Raw genomic sequence first — 23,481 nt, 5'->3', positions numbered from 1 at the left:
AGTATGATTATGCAGATACCTGGAAATTAGGAAGTAAAGGTAAGTAAAATTATGTAAACTACTGAGATTAGAATAAACTATGGAAATATTTATATATTCAGTGAGAGGCACTGATGGACAAAGATTAGTACATACATTTTAATGTTTTGTCATTGCATGTTTAAAAGAAAAACCTGGTCTATCAAAAAGAGCTTATCAAGACCCCAATACACGTGAGAGATTTAAATGCATACTTCTCCTTATATTTTGACTCAAAAAGACTGACTTTTTCTTAAATCAGATTCCCTGATCCATTCCTACAGTTTCAATTAATAACAGTGGCAGGTCAGAACTTCAGTGGCTTGACTGGGTCACAGTAATTACAGATAGACATCTTTAAAGGAAGACTATTGTTTAAAGTTTATTGACTTTTTTTCCTATAAAGTTGAATAGCTCAGAACAAAAAATAAAACAGCTTCTAAAAAGTGGTCTAAAAGATCTCAGAAGGTATCTCAATGCAGAAACTGCTTCATGTTCTAAAACTTATAAATTTTCAGTACACTGAGGACAGACTGCATGGAATATAAAACTTCATATCACAAATACACTTGAGTAAACTGTATATGCATTCACTGGCCTCACTGAGTCTAGTGGGATATCAAACAAGACAAAAGTAAACAAGCAGTTATAATATCATATGATGAATGCTCTCCTGGGAACATATTTAAGGGCCTTGGTGGAGGGAGGGGGACGGGGGTCACAAAAGGTTTCCCTTAAAAAGTGACATTTAAACTGGAATGGAGGTAGAAACGAACAGAAGTTAGCCAATAAACGTTTGTTAGAGAGAGAGCAAATGCAAATGTTTGAAGACAGAGAAATACAGTACAGGCATACCTCAGAGATATTACAGGCTGAGTTCCAGACCACCGCAATAAAGTGAATATCACAATAAAGCAAGCCACACACATTTTTTGGTTTTCTGGTGCATATAGTTATGTTTACATTATACTGTAGTCTATTAAGTATGCAATAGCAGTATGTCTAAAAAACTATATGCATACCTTAATTAAAAATACCTTATTTTATTGCTAATTGCTAAAAATACTTATTGTATCATCTGAGCCTTCAGCAGCAAGTCATAATCTTTTTGCTGGTGGAGGGTCTTGCCTCCATGTTGACGGCTGCTGACTGATCGAGGTGGTGGTTGAAGGCTGGGGTGGCTGTGGCAGTTTCTTAAAATAAGACAATGAAGTTTTTTTTGCTGCATTGACTGACTCTTCTTCCTTCCATGAATGATTTCTCTGTAGCATTTTACCCTACTTCTTTCAAAATTGGAGTCAATTACTTTCAAACCCTGCCACTGCTTTAACAATTAAGTCTATGTAATATTCTAAATCTTTTGTTGCCACTTCAACAATCTTCACAGCATTTTCACCAGGAGTAGATTCCATCGGAAGAAACCACCTTCTTTGTTCATCCATAAGAAACAGCTCCTTATCCATTAAAGTTTTATCACAGATATAATTCAGTCACATTTTCATACTCTACTTTTAATTCTAGTTCTCTTGCTATTTCTAATCTGCAGTTACTTCCTCCAGTGAAGTCTTGAACCCCTCAAAGTCATTCATGAGGGTTGTAATCAATTTCTTCTAAAATCCTGTTAATGTTGATATTTTGATATGTTCCCAAGAATCACAAACGTTCTTCATCGCATCTAGAATGGTGAATCCTTTCAAGGTTTTCAATTTACTTTGCCCAGCTGACTCAGAGGAATCACTACCTAAGGCAGCTACATAGCCTTACAAAATGTATTTCTTAAATAGTAAGACTTGAAAGTTGAAATGCCTCCTGGATCAATGGGCTGCAGAATGGATGTTGCATTAGCAGGCATGAAAACAACATTAATCTCAGGGACTTCCCTGGTGGCGCAGTGGTTAAAAATCACCTGCCACTCTGTATGACAGACTCTAACTCCATCCACCTCATTACAAATACCTCCATTTCATTTCTTTTTATGGCTGAGTAATATTCCATTGTATATATGTGCCACATTTTCTTTATCCATTCATCTGTCGATGGACATTTAGGTTGCTTCCATGTCCTGGCTATTGTAAATAGAGCTGCTATGAACATTTTGGTACATGACTCTTTTTGGCCTATGGTTTTCTCAGGGTATATGCCCAGTAGCGGGATTGCTGGGTCGTATGGTAGTTCTATGCTAACACATATATACGGAATCTAAGGAAAAAAAAAAAAAAAAAAAAAGGCCATGAAGAACCTAGTGGCAAGACGGGAATAAAGACACAGACCTACTAGAGAATGGACTTGAGGATATGGGGAGGGGGTGGGGTGAGATGTGACAGGGTAAGAGAGTGTCATGGACATATATACACTACCAAATGTAAAATAGATAACTAGTGGGAAGCAGCCGCATAGCACAGGGAGATCAGCTCGGTGCTTTGTGACCACCTAGAGGGGTGGGATGGGGAGGGTGGGAGGGAGGGAGATGCAAGAGGGAAGAGAAATGGGAACATATTGTATATGTATAACTGATTCACTTTGTTATAAAGCAGAAGCTAACACACTATTGTAAGGCAATTATACTTCAATAAAGATGTTTAAAAAAAAAAAAAAAAAAAAATCACCTGCCAATGCAGGGGACACGGGTTCGATCCCTGGTCCGGGAAGATCCCACATGTCATGGAGCAAGTAAGCCCGTGCACCACAACTACTGAGCCTGCGCTCTAGAGCCCACAAGCCACAACTACTGAGCCCATGTGCCCCAACTACTGAAGCCCACATGCCTAGAGTCTGTGCTCTGTGACAAGGGAAGCCACTGCAACGAGAAGCCCACGCACTGAAACAAAGAGTAGCCCCCGCTCGCCACAACTACAGAAAGCCCGTGCACAGCAACGAAGACCCAACGCAGCAAAAAATAAATAAATAAATAAATTTATAAAACAAACAACAACAAAAAACATTAATCTCATGGTACATCTCCATCAGAGCTCTTGGGTGACCAGGTACATTACCTCTGAGCAGTATTTTGAAAGGAACCTTTTTTTTTTCCTAAGCAGTAGGTCTCAACAGTGGGCTTAAAAATTCAGTAAATCATGTTGTAAACAGATGTGCTGTCATCCAGGCTTTGTGGTTTCATTTACAGAGCACAAGCAGAGTAGATTTAGCATCATTCTTAAGGGCCCTAGGATTTTCAGAATGGTAAATAAGCACTGGCTTCAACAAAGTCACCAGCTGCATTAACCCCTAACAAAAGAGTCAGCCTGGGGGCTTCCCTGGTGGCGCAGTGGTTGAGAGTCTGCCTGCCAATGCAGGGGACACGGGTTCGAGCCCTGGTCTGGGAAGATCCCACATGCCGCGGAGCAGCTGGGCCCGTGAGCCACAGCTGCTGAGCCTGCGCGTCTGGAGCCTGTGCTCCGCAACAAGAGAGGCCACGATGGTGAGAGGCCCGCGCAACGCGATGAAGAGTGGCCCCCGCTTGCCGCAACTGGGGAAGGCCCTTGCACAGAAACGAAGAATAAATAAATAAATAAACAATAAAAATAAAGGAATTCCTTTAAAATAAATAAATAAATAAAAACAAACATTAAAAAAAAGTTTGGTTTAGCATAAAAACTTAATTTAAAAAAAAAAAAAGTCAGCCTGTCCTTTGAAGCCAGGCACTGACTTCTCCTCTGTACTCACCTTGCACTTTTATGTTATGGCTGCTTTCCTTAAATCTCATGAACCAACCTCTGCTCGCTTCCAACTTTTCTTCTGCAGCTTCCTCACCTCAGCCTTCACAGAACTGAAGAGAGTTAGGGTCTTGCTGTGAATTAGGCTTTGGCTTAAAAGAATACTGTGGCTAGTTTGATCTTCTATCCAGACCACTAAAACTTTCTCCTTATCAGCAAAAAGGCTGTTTCGAGTTCTTATCATTCATGTGTTCAATGGAGTAGCACTTTTAATTTCCTTCAAGAACTTCTCCTTTGCTTTTACAACCTGGCTGTTTGGTGCAAAAGACCTAGCTTTCAGCCTATCTTGCTTGGCTTTTGACGTGCCTTCCTCACTAAGCTTAATCATTTCTAGATTTTGATTTAAAGTGAGAGATGTGTGACTCATTTTACTTGAATACTTAGAGGCCACTGTAGGGTTATTAATCGGCCTAATTTCAATACTGTTGTGTCTCAGGAAATAGGGTGGCAGGAGAAGATGGAGAGAGATGGGGGAATAGCCAGTTGAAGCAGTCAGAACACGGACAGTATTGTCGATTAAGTTTGCCATCTTATATGGTTTGTGGCACTCCAAAACGATTACAGTAGTATCATCAGAGATCACTGATCACAGATCACCATAACAAATATAATAATAATAGAAGTTTGAAATACTGAAGAATTAAAGTGTGACACAAAGACATGAAGCGAACAAATACCGTTAGAAAAATGGCACTGATAGACCCGCTCAATACAAGGTTGCCACAAACCTTCAATTTGTATAAAATGCAATTATCTGCAAAGCACAATAAAGCAAAGTACAATGAAACAAGGTATGCCTGTATGTTGGAGGAAACGAAAATAACTGAGTATGGTTAGAGAAAGGATGGTTTTGTGTGTTATGTTTACCTACTTGCTGTCTTTTTTTTGGCAGAGGTGAAGATGTGAGGAAGTAAAAGAGATTTAAAGAAGGTAACAAGATATAAACTATAGAGGCAAGCAAGGGCCAAGAATCTGAACTTTAACCAAAGGGCAATAAGACTCACTGAAACGCTTAAAGGAGTAATAACAAGTAATAAGAAATGCATTCTAGAAAGATCACTCTAGTCTACTTTTTATCACCAATACCCAAGTATGTCAGGCACAGGCCTACAGAGTAAAATGCAAAATACATTCTCTGCCCTCAAACAAAGAAAGAAACATTTAAACAAAGTATTAATAATGCATGCAATAAGAAAAAAAGTTTTAGAAATATATACAAGTTATAGAAATAATACAGACCAGGGAGTGATTCAAAGTAGTAATCTTTAAAAGACTAGAACAAAATCCAGAATTCAACAATGTATAATTCACATTACCTGGTATCCAATCAAAAACTACTAAGCACTCAAAGAATCAGAAAAAAAACATCACTAGAAACAGACCAATAAATGATAAAGATGATGAAATTAGTAGATAATGACTTTAAAACAGATTTTATATTTTAAATATGCTCAGGGATTTAAAAGAAAATACGAACATACTGAAACAAAAAACATGTCTATATATTAGTATTTTTGTATGTTTTAATATATTTACATACATTATTGATGTGCTTATATGTGTGTGTATATGTATATATCAGGGAGGATCACGAGTGTACCAAATGAAAGTTCTAGAGGTGAAAAATACAATATCTGAAATAAAAAATACACTGAAAGAGATTAGCAGTGATTAGACATTGCAAAAATTAGTGGACTTGAAGAACAACCAGATTAACCAAAATGAAGCACCAGGAGAAAAAAGAACAAAAACAGTAAGGAAAAAAAAAGCCCTGGTGTTATGGGTTGAATTATGTCCCCTCCCTCCCCCATCAAAAAAAAGATATGTTGAAGTCTTAACCCTCAGTATCATAAATGTGACTTTAGTTGGAAATACGGTCTTTGCAGATTTAATTAAGTTAAGATCAGGTCATTAGGGTGGGACTTGATCCAATATGACTGATGTCCTCATAAGAAGAGGGATATTTAGACACACACATACACACACACACACACACACACACACACGGATAATGCCACGTGAAGATGCATAGATATACAGACACAAAAAGGAGATGGCCATATGAAGACTGAGGCAGAGACTGGGGTTATAGTGCCACAAGCCAAGCAACACCTGGGTCTATGAGAGGTTTTAAGAGTTAAGAAAGGATGCTCCCTTAAAGGTTTCAGAGGGAACATGGTTTGGCCAACACCTTGATTATAGAACTCTAATCTCCAGAACCTAAGAGAATAAATTTCTATCATTCTAACCACTTAGCTTGTGGTACTTTGTCATGACAGCCCAGGGAACTATTACACTAAAGTGACATATAGTACAGTATCAAGAAGTCTGACATACATGGAAGTCCCAGCAAGAAGCAGGGGTAAGAGAATAGGGAGGAGAGAAAAAGTATTTGAGGAAATAATGGCTGAATTTTGTTTTTCAATTTTATGAAAGCTAGGAATAACATATCCAAGAATCTCAATAAACCCCGAGCAAGATAACAATGAAGATAACCACACCAAGGCATACCATATGCAAACTGCATTAAAAACAGAAATAAAATTTTAAAGCAGCTAAAGAAAAAACACACATAATATGTGGAAGAACAAAGATAAAAATTTAATACAATTCTCATAAATGATGCAAGCTGAAAGACAATGTAACATCTTAAAAGTGCTAAAACAAAACTACCAACTTAGAATTCTATACACAGTGAAAATCTTTCTAAAATAAAGGTGAAATAAAGAGTTTTTCAGACAAGAGCTGAGAGTTTACTGACAAAAGACTTATAGTACAAAAAACTACAGAGAACTCTGCAAGCAAAAGAAAAACAATACCAAATGGAAACATGAAACTGTACAAAAGAATGAAGAATGTCAAAAAAGGTGAAATAAGACTTCTTTGTTAATTTTTTCTAAAAGACAATTGTTTGGGACTTTCCTGGTAGTCCAGTGGTTAAGACCTCACCTTCTAATGCAGGGGGTGTGGGTTCGATCCCTGGTCAGGGAATTAAGATCCCACATGCCTCGTGGCCAAAAAAAAAAAAAAAAGACAATTGTTTAAAGAAAAAATATTAACAATGTATTATGGGGTTTAAAACATATATAGAAATAAAATATATAACAAAAACAGCACAAATGGGGAGGGGAACAGGCGATTACTGTTTTAAGATTCTTACATTCTATGTGAAGTGGTATAATACTGTTTGAAGGTAGAAAGCAATTAGTTAAAAATGCATACACAAAAGCATAAAACAGTAATTATAAATCTACCTTAAAAGGGACACAATGTATAAAGGTGTAACCTGTACCAATAACAATATAAAGGAGATGAGACAGAGATGTCAAGAGTAGAGTATTTGTACATGATTGAAACTAAGCTGGTTGTCAAACTAGGTTGTTTTAAGTTCAAGATGTTAATTGTATCCCTAAAGTAACAACTAAAAAAATAACTTTAAAAAACAAAGAAAATGGAGAAAAAGGGAATCAAATGGTATATTACAACAAAACAAAACATAAAAAGAGGAAGTCACTGAGAAAATGAGGAACAAAAGCATGTAAAACATAAGGAAAAGAAATAGATAAATGGTATAAGTAAAGTCTCCTTTATCAGTAATTACTTTAAAAATGAATCCATCAAATTCTCCTTCTGAAAGGCAGAGATTAACAGACTATATTAAAAATTTTTAAACTTCAGAATTTTAAAAACATGATCCATCTACATACTCTTTATTAGAGCCTCACTTTAGATGCAAAAACGCAAAGTGGTTAAAAGTAAAAGCATGGGAAAAGATACTCCAAGCAAAAAGTAACCAAAAGGGGGGAGTTCCCTGGCAGTCAAGTGGTTAAGACTCCATGCTTCCACTGCAGGGGACACGGGTTCAATCCCTAGTCAAGGAACTAAGATTCTGCATGCCACACAGTGAGGCCAAAATAACAAGGTAACAAAAACAGAACGAGAGTGGCTATAACAACTGCAAAACAAAAACGACTTTAAATTTTTAAAACTTTACAAAAGGCAAAGGTAAGTATTAGGATATTATATATTGGTAAAAGGTACACTCCACAAAGATTAAAAAGAACTGAGAACATATACACACTTAACAACAGAGCCCCAAAATATATGATACAAAATTGATAGAACTAAAGGGAAAAATAAAAAGTCCTACAAAAATAGTCAGAAATACAATACCCCAATTTCAATAATGGATAGAACAAGTGGACAGAAGATCAAGAGGGAAATAGAGAACTTGAACTACACTATTAACAGATTAGTCCTACCAAACATATAGAGAACATTCCGGTTAAAAACAGCAGAATACACATTCTTCTCAAGTGCACATGGAATACTCAGACCATGTTTGGCCACAAAAAAAGGCTTAATAAATTTTAAAAGGTTGAACTCATAGAAGGTATAACTTTGTTTCTTTGAAAAGATCATTAAAAATTGACATTTAGTTAGTATAACTAAGAAAAAAAGAGGACTCAAATTACCAATGTAAGAAATGAACATTAGGGGACTTCCCTGGTGGCACAGTGATTAAGAATCCACCTGCCAATGCAGGGGACACGGGTTCGAGCCCTGGCCCAGGAAGATCCCATATGCCACAGAGCAACTAGGCCCGTGCGCCATGACTACTGAGCCTGCACTCTAAAGCCCGCGAGCCACAACTACTGAAGCCCGCACGCCTACAGCCCATGCTCCGCAACAAGAGAAGCCACTGCAATGAGAAGCCTGCGCATTGCAACAAAGAGTAGTCCCTGCTACACTTCTCTACTCTAGAGAAAGCCCATGCGCAGCAATGAAGACCCAACACAGCCAAAAATAAATAAATAAATATTAGAAATGAAAGTTAGGACATTACTACCGATTTTACAGAAATAGAAAGGATTATAAAATAGTACCATGAACAACTGTATGTCAACAAATTGTAAAACCTAGATGAAGTGGACAACTCCCCTAGAAACACAAAAAGTAACAAAACTGACTCAAGGAAAAAAAAAAAAAAAAAAACAGAAAATCAGAATAGACCTACAACAAGTAAGGAGACTAAATTAGTAATCAAAGCTTCCCAACTAAGGAATCAAAATCAGATGCCTCACTGGTGAATTCCACTAAACATTTAGGGGAGAATTAACAATCCTTCTCAAATTCTTAAAAAACACTGAAGAGGAGGAAGACTTCCTACTCATTCTATGAGGCCAGTATTATTACCCTGATACCAAAGCTAGACAAAGGCACAAGAAAAGAAAACTACAGGCCAAATGTCCCTTACAAATATAGACGCAAAAATCCACAACAAACACGAGCAAACTGAATACAGGAGCATATTAAACAGATTACACACCATGACCAAGTGAGTTTTATCCCAGGGATGCAAGGGTGGTTCTCAATCAATTTAACATACCACACTAACAGAATGAAGGAGAAAAACATACATGATCATCTCAACTGATGCAGAAAGAGCATGTAACAAAATCAAATACACTTTTATGATAAAAATACTCAGTAAACTAGGACTAGAAGAGAACTTCCTCAACATAATAAAAGCCATATATGGAAAACACACAGCTAACACAGTCAATGATGAAAGACTGAAAGCTCTTCCCCTAAAGTTAGAAACAAGATAAGGATGCCCACTATGGATGCTTCCATTTAATACAGTACTGGAAATTCTAGCCAGACCAATCAGACCAGAAAAAAAAATTATTTTAAGGCATCTAAGTTGGAAAGGGAGAAGTAAAATAATCTCTGTTTGTAGATGACATGATCTTATACGTAGAAAACTCTAAAGAATTCACACCATAAAAAACTGTCTTAAGAGCTAAAAAACAAATGTGGAAGAGTAGCAGGATACAAAATCCACATTCAAAAATCAGTTAGGGGCTTCCCTGGCGGCGCAGTGGTTAAGAATCTGCCTGCCAAAGCAGGGGACACGGGTTCAAGCCCTGGTCTGGGAAGATCCCACATGCTGCAGAGCAACTAAGCCTGTGCGCCGCAACTACTGAAGCCCATGCTCCGCAACAAGAAATGCCACTACAATGAGAAGCCCACGCAATGCAACAAAGAGTAGCCTCTGCTCTCCACAACTAGACAAAGCCCACGTGCAGCAATGAAGACCCAACACAGCCAAAAATACATAAATTAATTTTTTAAAAATCAGTTATATTTCTATATGCTAGCAATGAACAATCTGAAAAAGAAATTAAGAAAATTCCATTTAAAATAGCATCAAAAAGATTGAAATACTTAAGTATTAACAAGGCAAAAGACTTGTACACTGAAAACTGCAAAACACTGCTATAGAAATTAAAGAAAAAATGACAACAAGGACTCAAATACTTGTATACCAATATTCACAGCAGCATTATTCACAACAGCTAAAAGGGAGAACAATCCAAGTGCCCATCGATGATGATATCAATGACAAATGGATAAACAAAATGTGGTATATAAATACAGAATATTATTCAGCTATTATAAGGAATGAAGTTCTGATATATTCTACAACATGAATGAACCTTGAATACATTATGCTAAGTGAAATAAGCCAGACACAGAGAACAAGTATTGTATGCTTCCAATTACATGATGTATCTATGTTGTATAAATGATGCAAATACATAGAGACAGAAAGTAAAACAGTAGGGAGCCTGGGACAGTTGGAAAAGTAAGGAGTTATTGCTTGATAGTTACACTTTCTGTTGTGAGTGCTGAAAAAGTTTTGGAAATGTTTGAATGTTACACAACATTGTGAACTCATCGAGTGCCACTGAGTTGTACACTTAAAAATCATTAAAATGGGAGGATTGGTTCAAGATGGTGGAGTAGAAGGACGTGCTCTCCCTCCCCCTTGCGAGAGCACCGGAATCACAACTAACTGCTGAAAATCATCAACAGGAAGACACTGGAACTCACCAAAAAAGATACCCCACATCCAAAGACAAAGGGGAAGCCACAATGAGACGGTAGGAGGGGTGCAATCACAATAAAATCAAATCCCATAACTGCTGGGTGGGTGACTGACAAACTGGAGAACACTTATACCACAGAAGTCCACCCACTGGAGTGAAGGTTCTGAGCCCCACGTCAGGCTTCCCAACCTCGGGGTCCAGCAACAGGAGGAGGAATTCCCAGAGAACCAGACTTTGAAGGCTAGCGGGATTTGATTGCAGGACTTCAACAGCACGGGGGGAAAGAGACTCCACTCTTGGAGGGCACACACAAAATAGTGTGCGTATCGGGACCCAGGGGAAGGAGCAGTGACCCCATAGGAGACTGAACTAGACCTACCTGCTAGTGTTGGAGGGTCTCCTGCAGAGGCGGGGGGTGGCTGTGTCTCATCGTGAGGACAAGGACACTGGCAGCAGAAGTTCTGGGAAGTACTCCTTGGCATGAGCCCTCCCAGAGTCCACCTTCAGACCCACCAAAGAGCCCGGGTAGGCTCCACTGTTGGGTCACCTCAGGCCAAACAACCAAAAGGGAGGGAACCGAGGCCCACCCATCAGGAGACAACCGGATTAAAGTTTTACGGAGCTCTGCCCACCACATCAACAGCCAGCTCTATCCACCACCAGTCCCTCCCATCAGAGAACTTGCAAAACCCTCTTAGATACCCTCATCCACCAGAGGGCAGACAGCAGAAGCAAGAAGAACTACAATCCTGCAGCCTGTGGAACAAAAACCACATTCACAGAAAGACAGACAAGATGAAAGGGCAGAGGGCTATGTAACAGACGAAGGAACAAGATAAAACTCCAGAAAAACAACTAAATGAAGTGTACATAGGTAACCTTCCTGAAAAAGAATTCAGAATAATGATACTCAAGATGATCCAGGACCTCGGAAAAAGAATGGAGGCAAAGATCAAGAGGATGCAAGAAATGTTTAACAAAGACCTAGAAGAATTAAAAAAAAAACAAACAGAGATGAACAATACAATAACTGAAAAGAAAAATAAACTAGAAGGAAGCAATACCAGAATAACTGAGGCAGAAGAACTGATAAGTGACCTGGAAGACAAAATGGTGGAATTCACTGCCACGGAACAGACTAAAGAAAAGGAATGAAAAGAAATGAAGACAGCCTAAGAGACCACTGGGACAACATTAAACGCAACAACATTCACATTATAGGGGTCCCAGAAGGAGAAGAGAGAGAGAAAGGACCCGAAAAAATATTTGAAGAGATTACAGTAGAAAACTTCCCTAACATGGGGAAGGAACTAGCCACCCAGGAAGCACAGGAGACTCCCAGTCCAGGAAGCACAGAGACTCCCAGTCAGGATAAACCCAAGGAGAAACACAACGAGACACATAGTAAACAAATTGGCAAAAATTAAAGACAAAGAAACATTACTGAAAGCAGCAAGGGAAAAACTAAAAATAACATACAATGGAACTCCCATAAGGTTAACAGCTGATTTCTCAGCAGAAACTCTACATTCCAGAAGGAAGTGGCATGACATATTTAAAGTGATGAAAGGGAAGAACCTACAACCAAGATTACTCTACCGGGCAAGGATCTCATTCAGATTCGATGGAGAAATCAGAACTTTCACAGACAAGCAAAAGCTAAGAGAATTCAGCACCACCAAACCAGCTCTACAACAAATGCTAAAGGAACTTCTGTAAGTGGGAAACACAAGAGAAGAAAAGGACCTACAAAAACAAACCCAAAACAATTAAGAAAGTGGTAGTAGGAACATACATATCGAACATACATATAATTACCTTAAACGTGAATGGATTAAATGCTGCAACCAAAAGTCACAGGCTTGCTGAATGGATACAAAAACAAGACCCATATATATGCTGTCTACAAGACACCCACTTTAGACCTAGGACACATACAGACTGAAAGTGAGGGGTTGGAAAAAGATATTCCATGAAAATGGAAATCAAAAGAAAGCCAGAGTAGCAATACTCATATCAGATAAAATAGACTTTAAAATAAAGAATGTTACAAGAAACAAGGAAGGACACTACATAATGATCAAGGGATCAATCCAAGAAGAAGATATACCAATTATAAATATATATGCACCCAACATAGGAGCACCAAAATACATAAGGCAAAGTTAACAGCTATGAAAGAAGAAATCAACAGTAACACAATAATAGTGAGGGACTTTAACACCTCACTTACACCAATGGACACATCACCCAGACAGAAAATTAATAAGGAAACACAACCTTTAAATGACACAATAGACCAGATAGATTTAATTGATATTTGTATGACATTCCATCTGAAAAGAGCAGATTACACTTTCTTCTCAAGTGCACATGGAACATTCTGCAGGATAGATCACATCATGGGTCACAAATCAAGCCTCAGTAAAGTTAAGAAAACTGAAATCATATCAAGCATCTTTTCTGACCACAACACTATGAGATTAGAAATCATTACAGGGAAAAAAACGTAAAAAACACAAACACATGGAGGCTAAACAATACATAATTTAAATAACCAAGAAATCACTGAAGAAATGAAAGAGGAAATCAAAAAATGCCTAGAGACAAATTACAATGAAAACATGATGATCCAAAACCTATGGGATGCAGCAAAAGCAGTTCTAAGAGGGACGTTTATAGCAATACAAGCCTACCTCAAGAAACAAGGAAAATCTCAAATAAACAATCTAACCTTACACCTAAAGGAACAAGAGAAAGAAGAACAAACAAAACCCAAAGTTAGTAGAAGGAAAGAAATCACAGACATCAGAGCAGAAATAAATGAAATAGAAACAAAGAAAACAATAGCAAAGATCAATAAAACTAATAGCTGGTTCTTTGAGAAGATAAACAAAATTGATAAACCATTAGCCAGACTCATCAAGAAAAAGAGGGAGAGGACACAAATCAATAAAATTAGAAATGAAAAAGGAAAAGTTACAACAGACACCACAGAAATACAAAGCATCCTAAGAGACTACTACAAGCAACTCTATGCCAATAAAATGGACAACCTGGAAGAAATGGACAAATTCTTAGGAAGGTATAACCTTCCAAGACTGAACCAGGAAGAAATAGAAACTATGAACAGACCAATCACACGTAATGAAATTGAAACTGTGATTAAAAATCTTCCAACAAACAAAAGTCCAGGACCAGATGGCTTCACAAGTGAATTCTATCAAACATGTAGAGAAGAACTAACACCCATCCTTCTCAAACTCTTCCAAAAAATTGCAAAGGAAGGAACACTCCCAAACGCATTCTACGAGGCCATCATCACCCTGATATCAAAACCAGACAAAGATACAACAAAAAAAGAAAATTACAGAAAAAGATCACTGATGAATATAAATGCAAAAATCCTCAACAAAATACTAGCAAACAGAATCCAACAACACATTAAAAGGATCATACACCATGATCAAGTGGGATTTATCCCAGGGATGCAAGGATTCTTCAATATACTCAAGTCAATCCATGTGACACACCATATTAACAAATTGAAGAAGAAAAAGCATACGATCATCTCAATAGATGCAGAAAAAGTTTTTGACAAAATTCAACACCCATTTCTGATAAAAACTCTCCAGAAAGTTGGCATAGAGGGAACTTACCTCAACATAATAAAGGCCACATACAACAAACCCATAGCAAACATTGTTCTCAATGGTGAAAAACTGAAAGCACTTCCTCTAAGATCAGGAACAAGACAAGGATGTCCACTCTCACCAGTATTAGTCAACATAACTTTGGAAGTCCTAGCCACGGCAATCAGAGAAGAAAAATAAATAAAAGGAATACAAATTGGAAAACAAGAAGTAAAACTGTCACTGTTTGCAGATGACACGATACTATACATAGAGAATCCTAAAGACGCCACCAGAAAACTACTAGAGCTAATCAAGGAATCTGGTAAAGTTGCAGGATACAAAATTAATGCACAGGAATCTCTTGCATTCCTATACACTAATGATGAAAGATCTGGAAGAGAAATTAAGGAAACACTCCCATTTACCACTGCAACAAAAAGAATAAAATACCTAGGAATAAACCTACCTAGGGAGACAAAATAACTGTATGCAGAAAACTATAAGACACTGATGAAAGAAATTAAAGATGATACCAACAGATGGAGAGATATACCATGTTCTTGGATTGGAAGAATCAATATTGTGAAAATGACTATACTACCCAAAGCAATTTACAGATTCAATGCAATCCCTATCAAATTACCAATGGCATTTTTTATGGAACTACAACAAAAAATTTTTAAATCTGTATGGAGACACAAAAGACCCTGAATAGCCAAAGCAGTCTTGAGGGGAAAAAAACGGAGCTAGAGGAATCAGACTCCCTGACTTCAGACTATACTACAAAGCTACAGTAATCAAGACAATATGGTACTGGCACAAAACTAGAAATACAGATCAATGGAACAGGATAGAAAGCCCAGAGATAAACCCACGCACCTATGGTCAACTAATCTATGACAAAGGTGGCAAGAATATACAATGGAGAAAAGACAAGTCTCTTCAATAAGTGGTGCTGGGAAAACTGGACAGCTACATGTAAAAGTATGAAATTAGAACACTCCCTAAAAACATGCACAAAAATAAACTCAAAATGGATTAAAGACCAAAATCTAAGACCAGACACTATAAAACTCTTAGCGGAAAACATAGGAAGAACACACTTTGACATAAATCACAGCAAGATCTTTTTTGATCCACCTCCTAGAGTAATGGAAATAAAAACAAAAATAAACAAATGGGATCTAATGAAACTTAAAAGCTTTTGCAAAGCAAACTACAAACAAGACGAAAAGGCAACCCTCAGAATGGGAGAAAATATTGGCAAACGAATCAACGGACAAAGGATTAATCTCCAAAATATATAAACAGCTCATGCAGCTCAATATTAAAAAAACTAACAACCCAATCAGAAAATGGGCAGAAGACCTAAACAGACATTTCTCCAAAGAAGACATACAGATGGCTAAGAAGCACATGAAAAGCTGCTCAACATCACTAATTATTAGAGAAACGCAAATCTAAACTACAATGAGGTATCACCTCACACCAGTTAGAATGGGCATCATCAGAAAATCTACAAACAACAAATGCTGGAGAGGGTGTGGAGAAAAGGGAACCCTCTTGCACTGTTGGTGGGAATGCAAATTGATACAGCCACTATGGAGAACAGTATGGAGGTTCCTTAAAAAACTAAAAATAGAATTGCCATACGACCCAGCAATCCCACTACTGGGTATATACCCAGAGAAAACCATAATTCAGAAAGAGTCATGTACCACAGTGTTCACTGCAGTACTATTTACAATAGCCAGGACATGGAAGCAACCTAAATGCCCATCGACAGATGAATGGATAAAGAAAATGTGGTATATATATACAACGGAATATTACTCAGCCATAAAAAGGAATGAAATTGAGTCATTTGTAGAGACGTGGATGGATCTAGAGACTGTCATACAGAGTGAAGTAAGTCAGAAAGAGAAAAACAAATATCATACATTAACGCATATATGTGGAATCTAGAAAAATGGTACAGATGAACCAGTTTGCAGGGCAGAAATAGAGACACACATGTAGAGAACAAACATGGACACCAAGGGGGGAAAGTGGCGGGGCTGGGGTGGTGGTGGGATGAACTGGGAGATTAGGATTGACAGATATACACTAATACATATAAAATGGATAACTAATAAGAACCTGCTGTTTAGAAAAATAAAATTTTTTTAAAAATCGTTAATATGGTAACCTTTATTATTGTTTGTATATTTTACCACAATTTTATTTACAAGGTACATACAAACCCTAAAGCAAACACTAAATAAATGATATACCAACCAAGAGTAGAGATAAAACAGATACTAAAAAGTACTGGGTTGGCCAAAGAGTTTGTTCGTTTTTTCCGTAAGATGGCTTTAGTAGGGCTCAGCTGTATTTAAGTTCATTTGAAACAGTTTTGTTAGATTGTCTTGTGACAGCTGTCATATCAGCATGCATTTAAGAAAAACTTATCAAAATTAGTGAATTTTTGTGTAGCCACTTTAAAATTGAAGATGGAAGAAAAAGCAACATTTTCAACATATTATGCTTTCTTATTTCAAGAAAGTGAAAACGCAACTGAAACACGAAAAGAAGACTGTGCAGTGTATGGAGATGGTGCTGTGACTGATGGAAAGTGTAAGTGGTTTGCGAAGTTTCGTGCTGCAATTTCTTGCTGGCTGATGCTCCACAGTCAGGTAGACCAGTTGAGGTTGACAGCTATCAAATGAAGACGTTCACTGAGAACAATCAACGTTATACCATGCAGGAGATAGCCGACATACTCAAAATATCCAGATCAAGTATTGAAAATCATTTGCACCAGCTTGGTTATGTTAATCGCTTTGATGTTTGGGTTCCACATAAGTGAAAAAAACCTTCTTGACTGTATTTCCGCATGCAATTCTCTACTGAAACGTAACAAAAACGTTCCATTTTTGAAGCAAATTGTGAGAGGCAATGAAAAGTGGATGCTGTACAATAATGTGGAACGGAAGAGATCGTGGGGCAAGCGAAATGAACTGCCACCAACCACAACAAAGGCCGGTCTTCACCCAAAGAAGGTGATGTGTATATGGTGGGACTGGAACAGAGTCCTCTACCATGAGCTCCTTCCAGAAACCAAAAGATTAATTCTAACAAGTACTGCTCCCAATTAAACCAACTGAAAGCAGCACTCGACGAAAAGCGTCCGGAATTAGTCAACAGAAAACGCATAATCTTCCATCAGGGTAACGCAAGACCGCGTGTTTCCTTGATGACCAAGCAAAAACTGTTACAGCTTGGCTGGGAAGTTCTGATTCATCTGCTGTATTCACCAGACATTGCACCTTCGGATTTCCATTTATTTCGTTCGGTCTTTACAAAATTCTCTCAGTGGAAAAAATTTCAATTCCCTGGAAGACTGTAAAAGGCACCTGGAACAGTTCTTCGCTCAAAAAGATAAAAAGTTTTGGGAAGATGGAATTATGAAGTTGCCTCAAAAATGTCAGGTAGTGGAACAAAACAGTGAATATGTTGTTCCGTAACGTTCTTGGTGAAAATGAAAAATGTATTTTATTTTTATTTAAAAACCAAAGGAAATTTTTGGCCAACCCATACTTAATAAATCCAAAACAAGTCAGGAAAAGACAAAACAAGAATAAAGAAAAGAGAAACAGGGGGAAAACAGTAAGATGGTAGGCATAAATTTAACCATATCAGTAATTACATTAAATGCATATTGTGAAACCGAAAGATTAAATGACAGACTGTTTGACTGCAAGACCCAACTATACATGCTATCTGCAAAAGACTCAAGAGCAGTTGCCTTGGATTCAAGGAGAAAAGGAATAGTTTGTACCGAAACAATAATGGCAATGTGAGGGGGCCAAAGAAGGCTGAAAATTTAAACAGGCTACTTCTACTCAATGACAGCCAAAATTTATTTTATTTCATTCCTATGAAAACCAGATAATGCTGCATGAAGACTACACACTACACTATATGTTCCCTACGGCTTCAATCTAGTTTAAAACTTTGATTTTCAACCTACATTTTTACAGTGAATGCTCTTTTAACAAGCCCCATAACCAACTTGCCAAAATTCATGCTACCCATCCCTGAATAAAACATAATGACTATTACAGAAGGATACACAGAATACTCCCAACTAGCAACTCTGTTCCCCCAAGTTGAGGTGAATGCTTGCACAAGTTGTATTTGTTCTCAAACCTGAACACCAGCTGAACTTATTAAGTTAACTGAAATACTTTTTAAACCAGCAGAATAAATGCAAAAAAGAAAGCTGTTTCTAAAAATCAAATTTGTAGTTTCTATTTCCTTAGCTTCTCTCCCAGGAAATGCACACAAAATTCACTCTCTAACTTCATCCCAATCTCTACTCAAAAAACTGCTTCTCTTCAAGGCCTTTCCTGTCCATCAAATGTGAAGGAGCATTCTCTGTATTCTCTATCCCATAAACGTATTTCACTTTTCTTCAGAACATTCAGTCTGATATTACATCTTTGTTGTCTTATTTCTACCATTAGATTATAAACTCTATGAAAGCAGGAAATTTGTCTCATTTATTCTGAATCCCTAGCAGTTAGAAGAGGGCAAGTCACACAATAGATGCTCAATAAATATTTAAATGATTAAGAAAGACTCCTTCAAGATAATCTGATTAAAAGGAGTTACACTTTTAAAAATCTGAGCTGCACTCAGATTGAGCTTTTTTGACGAGCTACCAGTCCAAATAATATCAAGTAAGATAGTTCCTGTGTTCCCCATTCCCCAAATGAATTCTTCCCTGAATTCAAACTCTGTCATAGCCTTATTTCCCACTATTCCCCAATACACATCCTTCTCTACAACCAAACGGGAATACTCCTCTGAACATCCCCACTGAGTTCAATTAAATCTGCTAAAGATCATACTTAAAAGACAAGAGGGGTAACAGGCTTTATGCTGGATGAATTTTCATTGTTTAACATGCCTGACACTCCATTATTAAGGAGCCCTAGTAAAATTCAAGTCTATTACAGGGTAAAAGAGAAAACATAAAATCAATTTCTGAAGGCTCATGTCACAGATAATCAAACAATTATTAACGCTGAGAACAACCATAACAACAAAATACCCTAACAACAGTTAAACAGTGCTTTACTGTGGGCTCAAATGATCCCTACTGCTTGGAATGGTCTCTTCTCCCTCTGCCACCTATCAAAATCCTTCGTCTATCTTCAAGGTTCAATTAAGGGCCACCTCTTCATTACATTTTATTTTATCTTTTTTTTTTTAAAGATTAAAAAATTTTTTTTTGATGTGGACCATTTTTAAAGTCTTTATTGAATTTGTTACAATATTGCTACTGTTTTACATTTAGGTTTTTTTGGCCACGAGGCATGTGGGATCTCAGCTCCCCGACCAGAGATCGAACCCACACCCCCTGCAACAGAAGGCGAAGTCTTAACCACTGGACCACCAGGAAAGTCCCTCTTCATAACATTTTCTGATCATTTGCTGCAACTGGATGAGAAGTCTCTCTCTCTCTCCTTTGATCCCCATAGAATCTTTAATTCAACATCCCTTAAAGGAGGTACACAACTAATACACAGAATATAGTATACATATTTTCTTCTCTGTTACAAGTCCTAGAGGGTAAAAACTGTATCTTATTCATCTTTACATCCACTAAAGCACCTTAGAAAATGTGTTGCATGTATTTATTGTGTTGTAAGTATTTATTAAACTTTTAAATTTATGGTCTTCCACATTACAAAGGAATTGAACTGACTGAAACTTCATGCTGAAGTTGTATCGTTCCAAAATTTTGAAGTAGGACAACTCTTTGAAGTGGTTAACTCTTTCGGTTAAATAAGTCAGCTGAAAGGAATGACTTAGATTCAAAATTTTCCACTCCATTTGAGAATGAGAACATGTCCATTTCCTAATACTCTGCAACAGATTACTTACCTGAGACCATGGTCTGTGATCTGATAACATCCGGACAGACTGAGAAACAGAAGTACACGCCCAGTCTCTTGATCAGTTTTTTCACTCCCAGAGTAAATTAAGTCTGTTCCCCTAAGCAATCTAGTCCTTGATGCTTTTCTACACAATGCAGAAGACTCTGGGAGTGCTGACATAGTTCTTAAAGCCGTTCCTGTACAACAAAATGAATGACCACAATACGTGAAGGCTGGAGAAGCACAATGCTGCTGCCAACAGACACTAGTCCTTAGTCCAACAATATCCTTACTGTAACAACCGGAGGAGGAACAACTAAAGTTGGATGCTGCTTCCATTACACACAGACTTTCAACATTTCTATGTCTCCATTCTACAGCATCTTCAATATCAGCCAAATCTTCAGCATCTAACATCCACACATAAGGAGAAGTGAAATTTTCAGAAGAAATAGGTTTAGTCCAGGGGTGTTCATTATCTATTTCTTCTCCGATGCCCTTGTTAGTTATATCGTGCAAACAAGCATACTGCTTGGTGGACTGCATGGTAATGTCTTTATTTTTCCAGGTAGTCGAAGTAATTTTGCTTGCTGAAGTTTTCAAAAGGCCACTCTGATGAGATGTCAAAATTCCAAGAGCTCTAGAAATCTTCTCTAGAGCCACATCTGTGATTTTTTCACATCCAGACAGATCAAGATGCCGAAGACTCTGGCAGCAACCAAGCCAAGACCAACTGTAATTAAGAGGTAACAAGACTATTAGTGGATATTGTTAAATTCTTCAAAAGCATTTGATTATACGTAAGTAAATGGAAACTACAAGAAAGATTTTAAATCTAATATAATCAATCATTTACTGAATATCTGTTGTTAGCCACTACTTTAAATGCTAGGAATATGAAAAGACAATAAGAGTAATTAGGAACTAAGAGTATTGCTACCCCAAAAGAAGAGTAGGAAAGGAGAAGGGTATGGAAGGGAGAGACTGTTTTTCATCCTGAAAATAACCAATAGAGGAAAGGCTGTACACACATGAAAGAAAGAAAATAATAATTAGAGGAGAAAGATCCAGAAGAACAAGCTCTAGGAATTGGTAGAGAATTAGCCTTAGCCAGGGAAGAATACATTTCTCCCTCTGAAATAGGAAAAGAGGTGCTGATATAAATGCTAGGGTGGGAAACAGCAGGGCGAGGTAGACTAAGAAGGAAAGTAGCAGCATCCAAGGAAATAAAACCTGAGGGTAGCGTGAAGAAAGTGTTAGAATTGTAGAATAACTATGAAGAGGGAGCTTTGCCAAATGGTACTGGGAGCCCAACAGAAAATGAAAACTTCTTTAAAACACAGTACCAAGCTACATGGTTACACAGCAAGGCTCAAAAGCCTAGGCACAGTACAAGATTATAAAGATGACACATATGTAAGTTTTGAATCAGTTGGGACCTAAGGACAAGAGCAAAGAATTGGAGGGTGCTATTACCACAACATGACCAAAATCCGATAGTAGAAAGTAAGGGTATGATTAAACTGCAATTATGTAAATGAAAAACTACAGAACAATTCTACTGATTCACAGTTAAGAAATCATTAAATTTATATATTCAAAAAGAACTAACCTGTCAAATGCAGAATCTGAAATGTCAGTTTGGGTAAGATCCAAATGCTCCAAGTTAGGACAAAGCTCTAAAATCTGCCTAACCTAAGAGGGAAAAAAAAGTCACTGTGAAGACCTGCAGAATTTAGTTAGGTTAGAGACATAACTTTTAGTGTAATATTTCCAGTGGTTCTCACACTTTTCTGCATGTAAAAAGCACTTCAATTCTGCCTTACAAATATATATTGTGACGAAACCCCAGAAAATCTATTTTAGTAATTCTAAGATTAGACCCAGGAAATTTACATTCTTAAGGAATACCCAAGGAGATTCTAATGTAGGACATCACAAGATAGTCTTTTATAAAACTGTGATTTAATTTCACCTGCCCATCTTACCATGTCTTACACATTATAAAGAATCACATAAAACTGGGCTTGATCACTTAACATCTGTGAAACTAAATAAACTGTTTAACCTCTCAGTCTATGTTTCCTTTTCTATAATGTATAGACAATGATATCTATGTACAAAGATTACTATGAGAACTGAAATGAAAAAAGATGAAAATTAGCAGTGTATGCCTACCCATGGGAAGGTACACTCATGGGTAAACTGTTATTTTTTTTTAATTAAACTCAGGAATAAGCAAACAAAATGTAGATCATTGCTACTTTTTCTTAATACCCAAACTAGTGCTAATTTATACATACCATTTTGCTGGAAACTGCACAGCTGTACGCTAATACTAAAGTTTTTACAGAAGTACCAACATATGGTAGAACATTATGAATTAAGCCATGGAGTAAACGTTTTTCCATTTGTGCAATGCTGATGGCAATCAATTCCTCTGCAGACTCTTCTGTAAAATGAATTCAAAAGTCTAAGAACTTGATACACTAATTATGATTAGGCTACTCAAGGAATCACCAAATCATTAAATACGAAATACTTTTTGCTCTCCTTTTAAACTCCCCTATATATGCAAAGCAAATTAAATGGACAAGTTCTCATTTGCCAGGACTTAATATTTAACAGGTCTGACGTCAACTAAAAAGAGACAAAAGAAAAAAAAAAAAAGGTTTAAATGGGAATGAAAGGAAGAATTTTTTAACATGCTTCAAGGTTGAAGGTAATTTTCTTCTCAAGCTAATTAGCAGAGGGAAGATAAAAATAATTCCAGTTTCAGGCACTGAAAAACTTTTGGAAAAACCTTTTACTACTTGAAGAATAGTATAAGTTCTTCAAGAGAATAGAGGATATCAAGAAGAAAATGAACCATAATAAAAATGATAAAAAGTGTCAGTCATTATTTTGCATAAATATCAATAAAAGGGACACAGAGCTAGAAGAGATTTGAAACAATTAAGTTAGGCTGGTCATAATGAATCAAGCAAAGAAAAGTACCTTAGAATTTTTAAGAAATTAAAAATGAGCATGGCTTTTGTTTTCTGCTTAATAACTTCTGCAGAGTTTAGATGTGTACAACAGGATGCACTACTGTAACAACAAGTAAAAAAAAAAAAAAAAAAAAAAAAAACCCTACAAACTCCAATCTGATATAAGGAAAAAAAACACACTACACCAAAAAGAATGAACTAATAATTTTATCACCTTTCTCAGGATCCTATTGCTTTTTTGCTTACCTGAAGACCTAACTCAAATGTCTCCAAACATAAAACAGTTTAACAGGATAAGCTGA

At 37.1% G+C, this 23,481-nt stretch overlaps 1 protein-coding gene across 1 annotated transcript in view; it reads right to left on the bottom strand.

The window, feature by feature from the left end:
• FBXL5 (F-box and leucine rich repeat protein 5) overlaps window positions 1–23,481 on the bottom strand; it is a 52,975-nt gene that overhangs the window by 9,172 nt on the left and 20,322 nt on the right. Inside the window, exons 7-9 of the mRNA XM_068543198.1 lie at window positions 22,493–22,641; window positions 21,802–21,884; window positions 20,197–20,922 (exon numbers count right to left, since the gene is read on the bottom strand). Of these exons, the coding sequence (XP_068399299.1) occupies window positions 20,197–20,922; window positions 21,802–21,884; window positions 22,493–22,641 (958 nt within the window). The remainder of the gene's footprint in view (window positions 1–20,196; window positions 20,923–21,801; window positions 21,885–22,492; window positions 22,642–23,481) is intronic.

Source organism: Eschrichtius robustus, chromosome 4 (assembly GCF_028021215.1).
Source record: "Eschrichtius robustus isolate mEscRob2 chromosome 4, mEscRob2.pri, whole genome shotgun sequence".
In the NCBI taxonomy this organism is placed as follows: domain Eukaryota; kingdom Metazoa; phylum Chordata; class Mammalia; order Artiodactyla; family Eschrichtiidae; genus Eschrichtius; species Eschrichtius robustus.
The sequence above is the reverse complement of the archived record's forward strand: the minus strand, read 5'-3'. Positions and strand labels throughout refer to the sequence as shown.